The 18,812-nt window shown below is 36.8% G+C and overlaps 1 protein-coding gene across 2 annotated transcripts in view; it reads left to right on the top strand.

Moving 5' to 3' along the window:
• Positions 1-16,154, top strand: part of LOC106640182 (transmembrane protein 47) — a 74,184-nt gene extending 58,030 nt beyond the window's left edge. Inside the window, exons 3-6 of one of the 2 annotated variants that reach the window (XM_014354126.2) lie at positions 4,332-4,518; positions 10,163-10,312; positions 10,385-10,447; positions 14,765-16,150. In XM_014354126.2, coding sequence (XP_014209612.2) covers positions 4,332-4,518; positions 10,163-10,312; positions 10,385-10,447; positions 14,765-15,105 — 741 coding nt within the window. In that variant the 3' untranslated portion in view covers positions 15,106-16,150. Of the gene's footprint in view, positions 1-4,331; positions 4,519-10,162; positions 10,313-10,384; positions 10,448-14,764 lie in introns of both variants that reach the window. The other variant, XM_014354125.2, reaches the window with a different exon arrangement.
• The last annotated feature ends 2,658 nt before the right edge of the window (positions 16,155-18,812 follow it).

Consider the following 18,812-nt stretch of genomic DNA (forward strand, 5'->3'; position numbering starts at 1 on the left):
TCTCAATGCTGATGTTGAGGTTGCGCAAGTGTTTGAAGAGGGAACGACCCTTAGGATTTTCGTGTTAGCATTTCCACGATTTGTGCTTGGCGTTCAAATCACCAGTAACTATCGTAGGAATGTTCGAGTCAAACAGCGGGATTATGTATTGGAGGTTTGGATCATCCATTGGAGGAGAATAGAGGGAGATGATCCTGATGGAGGCAGATGAGGTGGTGTGTACTTCGATGCTGACTGCTTCGCAGTTGGCAGCGTCCGTACTTATGACTCGATGGCGGATGCCCTTGCGTACAAGAATAGCCACTCCGCCATGGGATTTTTCGCGTCTGTCACGTCTGTGTACTGTGTAGTTTGGTATGTAGAGTGTTTTTGTGTTGTCTAGGTGTGTTTCAGTGATGCATGCAATGTCGATGTCTTTGGTCTAGAGTATGTGTGTGAGTTCAGTCGTTTTGTGTATGATGCTGTTCGCGTTCCAGTTGAGTAGCGTAAAGTCTCTGTCTAGCGCGCTGCTGTTCTGTTGCCCTCGAGACCGGACACTCTTTGGTCGAGGCGAGTCAGCAGGGTCATTACTGAGTGGAGGATTGTCTTGGTGGTCGGGGGTGTGTTGAGCAGAGGAGTCGAGGGAGGAGCTCCTGTTTGGTGTTGTTGGGAGGATGCCACATTCGCGTATGACATCCCCGGGCGAACGATGTCCGAGCCTTGGGCTGTTGTCCGCGTGGTGGCTCTCCCAAAAAGGGGGGGGAGGTGGGGTAGTGCTTTTCTTTGGAGCGTGAACTCCTTTTTGGGGGATTTTTGGACAACCCTGGTAGAAGGCGCGGTGCTCACCATCGCAGTTTGCACAGCGAGGGGTGACTTGGTCCTTATCCTTTTTTGAACAGGTTGCGGTAGCGTGGTTTAAACTGCAGAAACCACAGACGAAGGCGGCGTGGCAGTAGGCTGCCGTGTGGTTGAACTTTTGGGGCGACGGCATTGAGGTACATCACTCGATTTGCGCTTCTGTTTCACTCTGACAGAAGTACGCCCGAGTGACCTGAGGTTATAGATGTCGTTGGATTTGGCATCCAACACATCCAGGTACACGGTAACCAGGGACCAGGTCCGTTTAACCTTGGTCATGCGATAGACCCGACGGGCGGATGGTACTTTTTTCTGGATCATCTCCAGGATTTATGCTTCCGTATAGCCAATGTTGACTCCACGGATGGCAACTATCATTTCACGATCCTCGTGAAGTTGATGGGTGGTAAACTCGACCTTTTTCTCGACAAGGTCGTGGACAATTCGTCGAAAACTGTCGACGTTCTCGGGGTACACGTGAGTGCCTTCAGAGGTCGTAATGGCGCGGCGGACAGGGATGTTCTCCGCTATGAGGGCTTTGTTAATCCTGGGCCATAATTTTTGGTCCAAGATTGTGATCAGTGGAGGTGCCTTCTTTTTGGGGGCGCTGTTGGTTTCATCCAAGTCATGTTGAGCTTGGTCCTCGAGATGACCGTCGAAGGCGTTTTTCCCTGTCTAGGGATAGCTGAGTGGTCGCACCTGATTTTGGGATTTCTCTATCTCCATGTCGGAGAGAGTGTCTGCGGAATCGTCCGCGTTGAGGTTGAGTGTGCGCCGTTTTTTTGGGGGTGGCTTTACATTTGGGGAATCGGCCGAATTGTTATTTACCTTATTTGGTAGCGTAGGGAATTCCTGGGCTTCCAGAGAGGAAGAGTTTAGGAGATTCAAGCGGTCACGATTTAGAGGTGATGGTACTACAAGACCCGGGCCTTTTGGTAGCGGAGTTTTCGCTGTGCGGGGTGACTTTGCAGAGAGTGCTACAATAGTCGCATCTTTCTCCTCGTTAGAGAGTTTTAAAGAATTAATCAGCTGGATGAAATTTTCCAGCTGAACTGAGTACTCACTCACTATTTTCTCCAAGTACTCGATCCGTTCTTTTTGGCTCGCGAGTTCCTTGGCGATTTCGGGCGGTATTGTTGAGGCCCGAGAGAGCGGGCTGCGCTCCCGCTGGAGGTTGCGTCGGTTGACGCAGGAATCTCGGCTACCAAGCTCGAGGGATTGCTGGTCCACTGGCTGGCTATGTATTGGGGCTGATATTGAGGGGAGCTGTGCACTTACGTCACTTGCACTGGCACTTGCACGATCACTTGCACTGTTAAGCGCTAACATCTCGGAAGATGAGTCCAATTCTTCTAACAGCGCGTCAAAAGAGTTAGTCACACTGACTTGAAATTGTTGATTATCCACAGTGCTTATTTTGTGGATGTGCCCTAGTGAAGGGCTAGCCAATTGGGCCACCCTTGAGGGCAGCGTGTACGCAGGTGTAGAATTTAGCGGAAACACAGTCGCGCGGCGCGACTAAGTCGCGTTTACGGAAAGAGAAAGAGGTAGCCCTGAAAAGGGCCATTTAGAGAGAACTCAAGTCTGAGTAAGAGCGATGCGTCACGCGCGTGCGTTCGGTACGAGCGCTCGAGCGAGACTGAACTCCGCTCGTGATGACTGCCAGTGAATGACTGACTTGGTTCAATAGTGGCCGTCTTTAGTTAACACAGTCTTTTACTCGACGAATCGCTTCCGGAAATGGTAGTAAAAATGTATTTGTTGGCAAGGTAGTTTAAACTTAAGTGGCCCTTAAAAGAACCGATGAGATTGATGGTTAAGAAGGGAACGTAAATACTTATAATAGCCCTAAAAAAGGCCAGTGGTGAAACTTCCAGCTATTGCTTATTATTATTCCTGATGATAAAGAGCTGGCTGCGGGTAGCTTGACTCTTACCCTCGAAGTCTCTATGTACGGAGACTGTGATGGAGAGAGGTACGCCGCTGATCAAAGAATATCTTGTCTTCGGGTCGTTTCTTGTATAACTAACCGCTCATAATTAGTCGGGAAAATGTGGGTATGTCGTTGGGGACATGACCACTGATAAGGACGCCCTTGTGGTTGCCGATGCTCCTCAGGGCTGTCTTCCCTGGCTTACATTTATAACTTAAAATTCTCTGACGGCACTAGGCCGGATGGTGGAATGGCCACATAACTCTAAAGTGCTGGAGCAGGTTGTGCTCTGGCTAAAAAAGTCTCCTGGTATTTAGCCGAAGACGCCATCGGTTAGAATAATATTTTGTTGGTGGCAATTCTGGAGATTCAGGGTGGATGTAGACCTACGTCACTTGCCCATAAGAGAAGAGTGTCGAAGGTAACCGGGATACCCAGTTGCACGACTATCAACTACATTTTTGATGCAGCTCGATGAACTGCCGGTAGACGAGTGCAGATATTCACGAGACTTTCGGGCCTATTATAACTACACATATTTAATTCTGTTGCATTTAGCCTCGATTTTATGTCGACGCCACCTAGCGGATACTACTGAACTAAAGTGAAAAGCTGGCGTATTTTTGCGAAACTTTGAGCTTATTTATTGCTATTGTTATTAAATTTTTCAAGATAAAAACTATACTAAGACTATCTAGGAAGTGTCAAGAATTAGTATGCAAAATTTTAGCAAAATCGGTTCAGTAGTTTTCGCGGTTAGCGATTACAACGGTTTTAGCGACTTTGATTTATGTATTAGTAAGACAATTAAGCCTATATAGTTATTTTTTTTTTTATATTATAGTGCTCTACGTCCGGCTTCTTTAATAAGGACCACTACTATGGGTACTTAGCACTTGGGAAAGGGGCAAGGAAACGGATGGGAGGCCTTCCATTACAGGAGGGGGGTAGGGGGAAATTAGGCAAACTTTTGCTGTGAAAAGGTCGCCTAAACCCTCCTCGAGGAGCATTGCGTGGTGAGAAAGCACATGTGAAAAATCACAGAGGTACTTGCCCGAAAAGTAGCACTGGCCGGGAATCGAACCACGGTCTCCCGCGTGCCAATCCACGACCTAGCCGACTGAGCCACCGCGCGCTCAAGCCTGTATAGTTTTATAGTTAAAATAGCACTACTAATCAGTGAGTATGTTGACGGTATCAATGCTTATATTTCAACAGCAACATTACTATATTTTATGCAGAATTATTGTTTACCTTTATTCATTGCAGTGATATTTAATATATCGCGGTGAAAACTTTCTAATGTGTGGAAGTTTTTTGCATCGAAATGGCTAGAAAAAAAGTCCTCAAAAATTTTTTGATGAAAAACCAACACTTCAGGTCATATAGGACAGGCTGCCAAGTCCACTAAGTTATTGTTCTTTTCAAATTTATACGGATGCTCTTATTCATAACGTATAACATGTGCAAAAGTATCTTTGAGAGTCAAATTTTGAAAATATATTTCAAGTTGGTGTACAAGACGTTATATTATAAGTATGATTTTTTTTATTTGTTACAGTTCATAGCGCTTATATGCGGCATGTGCGTGGTGGTGCTGATGATAATGGGCCTTATGTCGACTGACTGGCTGATGGCCGAAGGTTTTCGGCAGGGTCTCTTTTCTCACTGCATAGCCGAGGGCGCGCGCACTCCATTGCCCTTCAACATTGTCGATCCCCCTGGCTGCTACTCGGTCCGAGATGTCGGTGAGTATAGCAATTCCGAACGATTATTTACTTAACGTATCTTTTTCATCCCCTATACTAACTCTGCTGACATGTCACTGTGTTTATGAATTTCCGCATCTACGTACAAATTACAATCGTCTGGCAACTTAGGATCATTTATGCTCTACCTCATTTCTTCCTCTCCTTTCACCAACTTTTCCATCAGTACAGCAGAGCAGAAGCAGCAGCAGCAGTAGTGTCTAGAGCGACAAACTACATTACAAAAAGCTTCAGTGCCCTGCAACTTTGCTTTCTTAAACGCGTTACACTTAAGTATACATAACTATATGCTGTCATATACGTACAATTGGCGCTGCGAACTCGCACCAAGTTGTATTCATTATTAGTTTCATCCCAAACTTCTCGCAAAATTCGGTTATCTCTTCGATTTGCTTTAACTTGAGTTAGTTTATTTACTTTTTTACGTTTTCTGATGCAAAATTTGTCAAACCAAAAATAACTTGGCAATCGTCCTGAGCAATCAATTTTTATAACCACATTTTCTCGTAAATGCGTATTATTATTCATAATTTGAGAAGGGTCTAGTCCTACACGCAAAAACTCTACACATGGCTTTTTACACAAAAAAGTTGTACATTATAAACATACTCTACTTCATACAATCATCATTTTACACAATAAATTTAAGCATCACTGTAGTATTTGTTTCTTTAACAAAAAGCAGTTTAAATTTTTTTTTAAATTGATAAATTTACATTACATTTTGTATTATTGCGTGTAAATTGCTTGTAAATTACTCAAAGACATGACTGAAAAAATTATTTAGTCAAATCTACTAAATGTTGAATAATAGTTACTCAATGTAGTTGAGTGAATTACGTTAAGTAAGATTTGTACAGAGACTTAAGTAAAATTTACTTAACTTCCTAAGTAGAATTTTTGCAAACGCTTGAGTTGAATTTTTTTACGTAAATTTTACTCAACTTTGGTGTCAGTAAAATTTACTCAACTAGACTGAGCAAAACTCGCAACTTGATTAATTTTACTAACAATAGCAATTTTACTAGGATTTACTCAACTAGGTTTTTAGAGTAAATTTTACTAAATAATTTTCCCCGTGATGTTTCGCACATCCTCTAAGTTTTTAAAATCTTATTAATTATATGAGTATACTAAACCACAAAAGAATAATTTTCAAAAGATTTATGTGGTTGAATGACTCATAATTCATCTAATAATAACAGTAAATCTTGGGTGTTGAGAAATAAATCATTGCATAAATAATATTTGACGTTGATGATCAATTTTTTAATATTTAAGTTATTTTTAATATTAGAGTCATTCACTTTTAATAAATGATTCATTTGTTCGAAAGAAGATTTTGACAATAATGTAACTATGCATAATCCGTTAATGATTATTTATAATAACTAATCATAGAACGTATGTAATGTAACAACGGCTTTTATCTTATTCGTAGAAACATCGATAACTGTAATTTTTATTTTTTCGTCCCATTACCGAAAACATATTGATCTTATAATTATATTTTGTTGTGCATGGTTAGACTTTATGAACTCTTGATTAGTATGCATTCCTGATGAAGATCTTCTTCAGATCCAAACTTTACCAACCAAACCGACACTCTGCCTCCAGAGGCACGTTAGTTTAGTACCTAATGTAATTTTTTCGCTACGCATAACCAAAATACCTCTTCTTCCCTGTAACACATGAAAAATGGTAATACGCACCATGGGAGAAAAATAATAAAGAATACTCTCACATCACATGTGTATTGCCACCGGAGGCGAAGCCAATACGTGTTATACTATTTTAACTATTAGATACTGTCTGAAGATTTTTATTTTGCCTATACTTTTTTATCGATTCTTACATTCGTGGATGAAAATAAAATCACACGAGAAGTATATAGAGCATGACTGCGCTTTATTTAAATTAAACTCTGTATTTCTTGATTATTCTAAATCATCCTGATATTATCTTCAGGGCTAAAATAAGAAAAAAATTAACTCACAATTATCATGTTAAAAAATTCATTCATGATTGTGATACAAAATACTTATCAGTTATGTACATACCTTTAAAATTGCGAGGATTAATAAAAGTTGTATCGATATGTTTTCAATTCATAAATATTTTTATTCCTTTCAATATTTTTTTTTAATTTTTCTTATATATGTGCGTTTACAGCCCCCTCAGAAGATAAAAATAGGTTTCCACCTGGTGCACATCCCACCTGGACAAGCACAAGAAATCCCTTGGGTCTTGCTTCGCAGGTTCCGCGAGCTCGGTACGTGCCCCGATGACGACATGCGATACCGGTCACAAACTCTGCAATTGTTTCGAAATTTTTAATAATTTTACAAATTAACTTTATAATTAAAGTATTAGTCCTGAAGATAATGTCAACCTAAAGTTTCAATATCGCAGAGTGATGATGTATTACTAACGATGGCCGTTATTCACGGTGTTGAGCGACAACATAGCGCTGCCCTGATGGTTAGAAGCTGAACCAATTCTACTACTAAGTATGTAGTTTAAACTGTAGACGCGCGAATATAGTCAAAACATGAGTTAGGTATTTCATAAATAAGTTTACTGGATTTATTTAATTATGTATGGGTAAAGGCTCTGTATTCACGACGATACTACAAATAGCCATGCGCATTAAAATTTATGGCCACAATTCAAAAGTGTCAAAAGTAGGCTTCACAAATAAAACGTTCCGTACTTGAAAACAAAATTTTTTTTCTGTTCTAAACTATCAGATAGACTCCAGTTTTTAGATAGTACATCGTAAAAAAATTAAAAAATCAACGTCTAGGCACCATCAGAAACCGCAAAAAATGAAATTTTTAACGCTTCGCGACACAGTAATGACATTTTTGCCTGTTTTTTTAACCTTACAGCCGTGCGAAAAAATTTTTCGATTCTATCTCAAAAATGCGTTGAGAGAAAATTAGTTTACACCGTTTAAAAAAATATCCGACTCAAAATAATTCATTCGTCATTTTTAAACATAGGCTTCATAGAATATCGCCTTTTTGGTGAAATGACCACCGCGTTTTGAGTGAGTATTTATATACATACACTAAGTATTGGACATTTGATACATATAAATAAATGTAAAAACCAACCAGAAATGAAATATTGAAGACGAAAAGCAGCGATCATTTTGAACATTTTAGAAAAGTTTTCAAAGCATCAGGCGATTTTTTAAACAGGTCCCAGATCTCAGTCTCCGGTATACTTCGAGAGATATAAGCAATAAAAATATAGAAAAAATCTAGTAAAAATTACCATTCGGCACAGTAAACCTGATACAAACTGACGATAAATAGAAAAAATAACCATTTTAACAGTCAAAATTAGAGTTTGAATCGTAAAAATTGTTGTCAGATCGGCAAAAATCAACAGTGAACTATAAAAAGGTGGTAAATAAATTTTATGGTTCCAGCATAGTAATTTTTAATAACCTGACTACAATTTTTACTATTCAAACTATATAATTAATACCGTTCAAATAGTATTTCTTACCTTTTAGACAATAACTTTTCCTATCTCGCCAACTTTTGTAGTTATTAATTTTTTTTTTGTTAACGTTTGTAACAAAATAATTGGAAAGGTTTTTTTGAAAAATATGGTGCTTGTGCTTTTGAACGTAGAAGTGATTCAAAAAGCAATTCTATACGCTTGTATAGAAAAATTATAAAAATGTACGTACATAAAGAGTTGTAATTCATTTTATAACAGCACTTTATATATTTTCATGTAAAAGTACTGAAATTACTAATGCAAAGTGATTATATGATGTACGACTTATGTATTATAATAAAAAAATTTAATTTTTTTCTATTTTTTTATGTTAAAGTATAAACGTTAACTGCATTCTCTTGTAAAATTAAAAAAAGCATCTGTTGCAACAGAAAAAATAAATAGTGCGAACCGAGAACATAGTACAAACAGAACGATAATAACGTCAAACTGATCTTCCTACTTCGAAGATATTTTAATAGAATGCTTACCATTATTTTTTACTAATTCTTATTTTTTATTTATCATGTACTACCATATTTAATTATCTTATTGAATATATCAAGGGTAGAATATTTAGTAATCCAAGTTCATCATTATTTATGATTGCTTTTTAAAAACAGTTATCAAGCATGCGCGCTTAACGAACACTATTAAAATCTGACAATGTTGTTATAACTTATTTTGTTATTATTTTTACCATTAACAAAATCTAAACTATGTTATCTGTATCCTCAGAATTTCTTTTTATATTTCTGTAGTAAAATCTTACAAATCAGCTAGAATCAGTGGCTATACCTCCAACATATTTACTTTGCTTAAAATACCTACCAACTCTCAATATTGTTTTTTCCTTATCAATACATCCTCCTTTGTCGTCTTCTTTACAAGCTTCTTTTTCTGTTGATCTTAAATCTGTATACTATTGCGTGATGGTGTGATAAATCAAGGAAGCAGAGACAATTTTCAACGTTAATCCCATCTACAGATTTTGAAATAATTTTCTACTGTAACGATTGCTGTTTCTGAAAATACCTGTAAATCCAACATGCTCCTCTAGATCGGGAATAAATGTGATCGATTAGTTTATAAAATTATAATTTACAAAAATCAAGTGGTTTAACACTCATTTATGTAAATCTTTTATGGTACGATATTTTAAATTAACCGATCTCGTCGCTTTTATTTATAACGTACTCACTTCTCTGATTTTCATTGTCATTATTTTTTGGGGCTGTTTAGTTTTTTTATCCGTTTATTATTTTATCATGATTTCCACGATTTTTTTCATACAATAAAGCTGAACTGTATTTGAAAATTATTTTTAATTTCATCAAAATTTTCAGCATGTGTATCATGTTAGTTATTAAAGATTTTTATCGGGAAAATATTCTTTTAGCTTTTCACAGACAGTTCTTATACAATGTGAGGAGCACACGTGTAGAGTTAATAAGTAGCAACAAACGACGATATATTTTCGCTACATTGTAAATAACATCAATGTCTTTATTACGATTCTAATTCTTGAAGGGTTGGCATGTAACAAGCATAAAGCTAAATTAAAGTTCATTTCGATTTTGTAGGTTTTCTCAAATTAACTACTAATAAAACATAAAAGAATAACCTTCCAAAAGTTTCTAGACTACCTTCTGTACTTTTAATAGATATAGCACATATTTTATTTTGTGCTCGAACATCGTTATGAATTCCAAAAATTTAGATAACTTACGTTTTTATGTATATTTTACGAAAATAGCCGATTTTTACAGATTGACTAATGATTTATTTTAAACCTAGTAATCCATGATGCTCATTTAACGTTGTTCATTAGTGACAGTAATATTTTAATAAATTATAAATTTTTAAGTTTAGCTTTCAGCTTCCTACTACCCTGTATATATGCGGGATTTTTATTTCTTTATTTATAAGTCTGTTTTGATTAAAATATTTTATTACAAGTTCTTACAAGTTGATATATTTTACAACCTCAGGGTTGATAATTATTTTAATTTTTTTCATTCCAACCGCTTGAAGTACCATATTATTATAAGTGAACACTCAATGTAGACAAATAATATTTATTGTAAATATTGTCTACTTCTTACAGGTTACATCAAGGCAGCTGCTATATTATGCGTAGTATGTTTAATTGCTGACATAGCAGCGACAATATTGACGGGTCTCGGCCTCCGAACCCAAGATCACTACAAAAAGAACAACTACTACAGATTAGGAGTCTTTTGCATGGGAGGCGCTCGTATGATACTCAGATTCATTAAATATTTATTTAAAACATTACATAAGAAAATTTACAAACGTTTTTTTTTAGTTGTTGTTCTGCTGATAGCGCTGGTCATATATCCAGTTTGCTTCACAGCCGAGCTTAATTTCGGTAAGTATAGACATTATTTTATATGAAATTTCATAATAGGATAGAAGTTCAAATGTTTCTCTTTATTTTTATTACTACATACATTTAACCAATTTCGTTAGATAAAATGAAAATTAATTTACGTTACGTTAAATACTACGATTTATCAAATTACAAATATTATGTACTGTGTAATTAGTTCTTACATTCGTATGTATGGGCAATAATTCAGATATTTTCAGTCAATTAATTTTATAAGACAAAGAAAAAGTCACTAATTTTTTAAATAAATTTAAGATGAAATCCGGGTAGTAATAATCGTTACTTCGCTAAAAATCACGATAGTAAAGAACATAAAATTACGGTAAAAAAGTCTCAAAAAATTTTTTTTGCATAAAGTTTATCGCATTAGTTTTACAGAAAAATTACTGTAACGGATTTATTTGTAGGTGTGCAAAAGTAGAAACAAGAAAGAACATTTTTTACTTTCATATGTTTTGATTTAATGTACATACTGATTCCATACACGAAACATACGTTATTGGAAAACATTAAACTTCCATGCAAATAAAAAGTGCACTTTGAAACTTAATTGGTTCATTATTAACAAGGTATTAACATATCTCTATAAAAGCATATAGAAGACTACGATAAAAAATTCAGATGGTATAATAATACTTAACTGTGCTACTGGATATATTTCGGGCTTTTAGTACAAATCGTATAAAAGATAACTTAATTGCTAAAAATCAAAATATGTTATATAGTATCGAATAAGGATAAAATGAAAGTTGACAACAGACTTTAGTCAGCTAAAGTTTGACCTTCTGCTTATTTTTCGGTTATAATTTTTCTGTAGGTGTTCTACATGACGATCAATTTTGAATTAAAATGTGAAAATGAAATCTAATTTGTGGTGTTCGAGCTGACGAAATAGTCGAAACAAGTATTTAAATTAGTTTTAATGAAAATATTTCTAAAAAAGTGTCCTTTTAGCTCCCCCCGTCCTTTTACAAATTCAATTTCCATTTTTGACTCTTGCTATAATAATGACCCACTCCCACTGAGTGTATGAGTCGACAACTTTGATATATATATATATATATATACAGACTTGGGCAAAGTCGTATTTATTATTTGAAAAAAAAAAAAAATTACATTAAACATTAAACATTACATATACATTAAACGAAATTTAAAAAAATCTAAATACTTTATTTTTAATACAATATTTAAAATTAAATATTTTAAATACAAAAAACTTGAAGTACAATTGTTTTTGGTAAATGTATTTCAAATAATGTATTTAAAATACAAACGTATTTGATGAAACTATTTCAAGTTATTTAATCAAGTACAAATGTATTTTAAATTTTTTATTTTAAATACTTAAACTGCATCTCAAATATTTTGTTTCAAATCTTGACAAAATACATTTGTATTTGATAAGGTATTCAAAATAATTTAGTCAAGTATAAAGTAATTTTTCAACGTGATTGAACTTGAAACATAATTGTGTAGGATAACACGCAGTCAAAAGCTTATTCGCTCCGAGCCGATACAGAGGTTGCGCCCCCTCTAGCCAAAATCAGGCAAAATTTCTTGCATGTAAACAAACGGTTTAGAACATATATACATGCGTATAGCTGCTTGTGATTGGCTGAATAAGACAGCAGGAGAGGATCGTCGCTCTCTCTCTAGCCTGCCAAGTGCCAATCACAAGCAGCTGTACGCATGTATATATGCTCTAAGCCGTTTGTTTACATGCAAGAAATTTTGCCTGATTTTGGCTAGAGGGGGCGCAACCTCTGCATCGGCTCGGAGCGAATAGCAGGCTCAGCAGGCCGGTTCACAGTGAACGGTTAGAATCGATAGGTATACTTTATCAATTTACTCATTCCTAAGCGACTAATCGATCCTTATTTGAAGATCTTAAATTTTAAGATCTATTTTATTTTATTATCTATTAACCTTAGCGCTTGCCCATACGTACATGATTAAAATCATAGTTTGGAACTAGGGGGAAGAATAAGACTAGGAATGGAAATGGGAAAGGATGTAGAGGAATACCACTACACATTCGACAGGAGGGTATCTTATGGGTGCAAAAATCACTCGGGAACGACTCATACTGGAACGGTCGCGAAACGCTTTGATTTCATACATTCGTATTTAAAATACAATATTTAAAAATATATTATCAAATTTCAAACAGAATTGAACCGTGCCTTGAAAGTATTACTTGGGATAATGGTCGCATGAAATTCTGGAATAAGTACAGTTTCATTGTTAATTACACACTCATTGTGTTCTACCCTCGTCTTTCGGTTACCGAATCAGGCTCCGTAACGACCAGACCACGGTATGCTAGGTATATCCGACGTAGCACCGGTAAAGTACATGTTGGAATGTGTATTGTTTGTGATACACATGCACAATAAAGTTTAAAATCCAAAGGTATTCCTGTGGACCACGGTATTAACAATGGATAATTAGTCGATTTAAAATGATTTGTCTGCACGTATCAATTTTTAACCCTAATAAATCACACAATATGTTTCTCGTAATGCTGACAGTATGATCTTAAACTTAAAACTCAATAGACGTGTATACCTATAGGTGATCTACCATCTCACTCAATCAACGACAATGTCGTATAAAATTACTTTCGAAAATAACAATTTTTACTATACTGAATAGTTATGCAGTAGAATTTGAAATTTTACTATGTCACATAGTGAGGTTTACTTTAGAATGTGGGGCATTTTAAAATGATTACAATAAAATTTACTATGGTGTGTGGTAAAAATTATACCATCACGGTTTTTACTATGTTAGACAAAGTAATTTTTATTATGCTTTGTAATAATTTTTGTAGGACTGCTACATAACAATAATTATTTAAAATATAATAAAAATTACTGTAAACGTAATAATGTGCGTTGGGTGAGTATGTCTCAGCTTCCCTAAAAAATGTAGTAATTTTTAGTACAGCTATAATACTTCTTTTAACATTACTTTTCTCAGTATATTAAAAAAAAATTAACATCATGTCTATGGGCTGCAAGACCACTTGAAAGTTAAAACTTTTTTTCCGTTATCATTTCGCAGTTAAAGGTTATTTTTTTCTTTCTTTCTTCGTTTCTTTTAGACAACGGATTTTTACCAGACATTTTTTTTTACACTGTTTTTGGACAAAAATATGAGATACTAAGTGTTTTATCTCTGCGTTAATGCGTGTAGCCACGTAACAAATTTTATGAAATGGCTTTAATTCAGCGTTAATAAAAATTCATGTAAGACTCTGTCTTTTTGAAAAAATTATTCAAAGTTAAGCGCCGTTAATCAATAGTAATAATAGTTGAAAGACAAATAATGAATTTTCAATAAATATTGACAGTAGATCACTTTTATGCATTTTTTTTGTTCTACAAGTTGCCGTAACTTTATTTAATCAGTAGTATTAAATTAACCAAAACTACAAATCCATAAGCAACGTACGTATCGTACTAACAACAAATGTTAGAAAAATTTTCTACATCTTTTGACAAAAAAGAAAAAACTTCATTAAAATCATTTTGTTGTGTGAAAGTTGTCGGAGCACTACAAACGAAATTTTTTTTATCTTGTCCATAATCAGACTCATCAATTTGCAGTAAAACGATATTACTTTTTTTAGGATGTAATCATACAAGATTCAACAAAACATGCCTAAATTTTAAAATAAGTTTTTACTGAATTCAAGTTATCAAGTGCGTTTCTAAATACATACCTAAATACGACGTTCGAAGCTCGTCAATAACACTACTCGATCAGAAACTGCATCGACAAAAATAACTTCCATGACTAAAGAAAAAATCGCATTCACGTTCTACAAAAGGAATAAATGTGACTCGTGGATGTTGTACAGTCAAGTTTCTGACTCAGAGCAAATACATGTGAGCTGTTTGGACAGATAAAAAAAATAGCACACCGTCTATCCATCTAAAAAGCAGATTTTTCATGCACAGTAGAAACAGTGGTATAAAAATACCCAAGATAAATATTCTTGCTGGTAATACTTTGTTTTCAAGTAAAAAATTCAAAAATTCTGAAAGTTTCAAAACGTTGTGAGCTCATAAGTTAAAAAAAAAAAAAAAAAAAAAAAAAAAAAAAAAAAAAAAAAAAAAAAAAAAAAAAAACTTGGAAACGTTGGTAAATAAACAAAATATTCATAAACAGAAGGACATTGTTGAAAGATTTGTTTTCAGAAATCAAAAGTTACCACTTGAGTATTACAATAATAATGATATTGTATGTAAAACGTACATGTGAAAATAAACAAATGATTTGTCTCAGGTAACCGGCCAATGTGGGAATTCGGCTGGGCGTACGGTGTCGGCTGGGGCGCGGCGATCTTCCTGTTTGGCGGGGCGATGTTGCTGCTCTGCGACAAGGAGAGCGAGGAAATCTACTACAAGGAGCGGAAAATCGTCCGCGAGGACGTAGCGACGGGTATGATAGGCTCGGGCAACAACTCGATAGGGGCTAACCACCCGATGATGAACTCTTCGTCAGCAATGTCGGGACCCGGTGGCGCCCCGACGCTACATCACCACCACCACAATCACCAGTCCCATCATCATCTCGGGGGTGCCAGCGCCGGCGGACCCGTCAGAAGTGGCACTCAGCTCGCCTAGTGGCATTGCTCCCTGCCCGACGTTGTTCTCTAGGGCTGAGCTTGTGTAGTACCCGGTTGCTTATCACTACACCTTGCGAGCACTTTGACCGGGTATTATGCAGGTCTCGCCTATGCCACACACGTGCAAACAGCAGCAGCAGCAGCAGCAGCAACAGCCGAACAGACAACAATGACACGAGCTAATGTTTGGAAAAAAATCAGCAGCACCAGGCGGACAGACCGCATCAGACAGGATTCAGCTATCATCACCACCATCATCATCCTCACTCTTCTTCTTCATATTCTTCTTCTTCTTCTTTTTCTTCTTCTATACCGACGATGATTCGAGGTTCCACTAGTCGTCGTCGTCTCTGTTATCCTCGTCATTGATCGTCATTATTTGTCGCAGCGCATCATCATTCACTGACACTGTGTATACCTAACACGTATTTCCTCGCTTCCAAATACGGATCGAGTCTGGACTCTGGACTATGGCATTAAACGTGGGATCTTTTATAATCGGGCATCCGAGAGATATAGAGTAAGGGGTTCTTTTTTTACGATCAATGATCATGTGAACGTTTGCGGGACTATAGAGAATCTTGCATTTGCTCGGCTCTGACCAAGATTTTTTTTTTTTTTTTTCATACGTCTGGCTCTTATTGAGAATCTGACGCATCTCTCGTGATGTATGTAGTGCCACGAAGTCATCTTTAACATTGGTTTGAAAAATATTGGACTCAAGTACCATGAACATTGTTTATTCATTTGAGGTAAGTCGCATTGGAAAAAAAACATTTCTGAGAATCAATGAAATAAGTATTTATTTAAATAGTTCCAAGTAAATTCTCTTGAAACAAGATGGTATTTTTTACGCTAAGAATATTTTCTAATGTAAAATAAACGTTTTCTTCATTTTCTCGAGAAAGTACAATCTTAATTCAAGAGATTATTATTTTGCCCGGTACTGTTCCAGTAACTACTCTCTTGGTTCTCAAAATTTTTGTTTTCCTCAGCGAATAACATCGAATGGAATTGATGGCTCTGTTCGGAAATGATACGTTGGTTAAGTATTAAGTTGGTACCTACCCCCACCCTGGCTTAACTAACTGACCGTGCGTTCGCACATGTAAACAATAGTTAATCAGCTGATCACATTTTGGCGCACTTTAAGCGCTTTTAAGGTTAAAGAGAGGACTTGAAAGCGCTCAAAGTGCGCCAAAACGTGACCAGCTGATTAACTATTGTTTACATGTGCGAACGCACGGTCAGTTAGTTAAGCCAGGGTGGGGGTAGGTACCAACCAAAAACTTAACCAACGCATCATTTCCGAACAGAGCCACAATCGAGGTCTTTCGTTTCAAAATTTACTTTCCAAAAGAACGTATGTTAATTTTCCTTTTTTTTTTTTTTTTTTTTTTTTTTGTTAAATCGATAAACTATGGCTTGTTGAAGTTCAGTTAACTTTAAAAGACTGACAAGTCGGTGAAGGTTTTCCTTGACTGACGGACACAAACTGCGCAATCCAATCGTTTCTGTCCCGGATGATCCTCGAAAGGAAAATTCGGTCCAAGCCGATGACGAAGCCACGCGACTATTGTAAACTTTAACGTACTAACTCACCGAGTTACCATACATTATTGACGTTAGACAAGATGAGCACGATTAACTTGTCCATTGCTTGAAATTTAGTGCTAAGCCATGATTTAGCACAACGCGCTCGACCCAACACAAATACTCGACAATGGGATTCCCCTGTATTTAAAATTATGTGAAATTCCCTATTCCCTTGACTTGTAAAATTTTCTTCATTGACGATCCTCGCGTATACTCGTGTACCTATCATCACGCCTCATATGGGAATACACATTTATGTACGTACAAATGCGGCGTGTATATATGTGTGTATACAAAACTTAGGGATTTTTGCACAGGTATAAACATTGAGCAAAAAGAAAAGGTCGAGTACTGGGGACGAGCAAATGCGAGCTAGATCTTGACCGGCTACCGAGCAAAGAGAAAGGAATCCCGAAGAGCGGGACCAGCGTCAGGTGCATGCTCTAATTCGCGTGATACCTATACACATCGAGATACACATGAGAAAAGCCGCGTCGCCCAGTCGATGGTACAGCGTATACATATAGGGTTGCGCGTGCGAGGGGAGAGAAACCAGAGTGCACGGGGATCGAGCATATATATATATATTATATACGAGTATCATGCGTGCCATCCGAGTCCAGACTCCCCTGTATGTACTCCCTTCTCCCCGTTCCACGCGATTCCCGTGACAATCGAGGCAAAAACTATGCACCCATCACCTCTCATATCTCTCTCGCGGTCAGCCATCAGCTTATTTTTCCGTCCATATTTTCGTTTACGTTCCAAGTCCGTGCTTATCGTTGGCCAGCGTTGATTTTCCATCCGCGTTTTGTACACGTACACCAAGCAGCGAGCACTGACTACCGATAATTGAATTTTCAAACTAGGAATCGATTAATCGCGTTCCCGTTGGGGAAAAAAAAGTTTGAAGAAAGAAAGAGGAGACCGACACGTTATTCGGCACAGCTAATCCGATTTGCGTACAATTAACTTTGCGCCGTGTAATACTCGCTCAAACGATCAGATCCAATTAGGTAATACATTCTATAATATTACACACCGAGTGTCCGACGCGCTAAGAGGATTCAACCGTTTCATGTTTCGAACCTCACTTCTCCTCCTGCGCCGAATGGAGCTTATATTTTTGGAACTCTCTCTCTCTCTTTTTTTCTTTCTGTCTAAATCCGCTTGAATCAATTCAGCCTCTACTTCCTGAACGTTACGTTGGTTGGCAAATTCCTTTGGAAACGCTTTATTTTCAAATTTATCTGGCAATCGGTTATTCAACCCCGAGCGAGCCAAGGGAAATAGACACGCACCTTCCCGACTTCTGTACTGCGAGATCATCCTCCAGCCAGGACACGGTACACGGTGGGGCACACCTAGCTCGTTCAATCTTCGTTATTGCTGATCTTTCGGATTCTTTCCATCCATAAGTTGGGGAATCGCGTTAAAATGAAGGTAAAGCGAACAAAGGAAAAACTTCTCGGGCCGCAATTGGGGGGGGGGGGGGGAGAAAAGACACAAAGGCCGACATTATCGACAGCTCGGAGCTGCGTTAATAAGAATCGAGCAGCCCGTGAGTATGCATGAGCCACCGATGACAGTGCCGGGAAGGCTGCGCGCGTGTGCCAAATAATAGACATGTGCTACGCTGTTCAGTGAACGTACACGAAAACGCGATGAGAAACACATATTTACATGGTTCAACGCTCGGCCAGGTGACCTGCAGAAACAATTGATGAAAACAATGCTAGACAGAACAAAAATAATATAAAATAAAAAAAAAGTAAATGATACTTGTGGTTACGTGTTTTGGAAATGAAAATAAATAAGCTTGAAGCAGTTGTGGAGGAACAATGAAACAAAAAAACTCGCTATTACACAGATGTGCGAATCTATAGCCATTATCTATACCATCTATAGCATTTATCATGTAGCGACATGTTTTGCGATGGTTTTGCGATAAAAACGGAAAGTCAAGATTTTCTTCTTTTTTTTTGCGAGGTGTCATACCAACTCTGATGTGATGCATTATTCTTTCTTATTATTATTTTTTTTTTCCTTTCATTATAAAACTATTACTGTAAGTTAGTTGCTATTGCTGTTAACTTATTGCTGTTATCG

The sequence above is a fragment of the Copidosoma floridanum genome, unplaced genomic scaffold, assembly GCF_036245765.1.
Source record: "Copidosoma floridanum isolate Cflo_tuat_1 unplaced genomic scaffold, Cflo_Japanese_pri ptg000040l, whole genome shotgun sequence".
Taxonomy (NCBI): Eukaryota; Metazoa; Arthropoda; class Insecta; order Hymenoptera; family Encyrtidae; genus Copidosoma; species Copidosoma floridanum.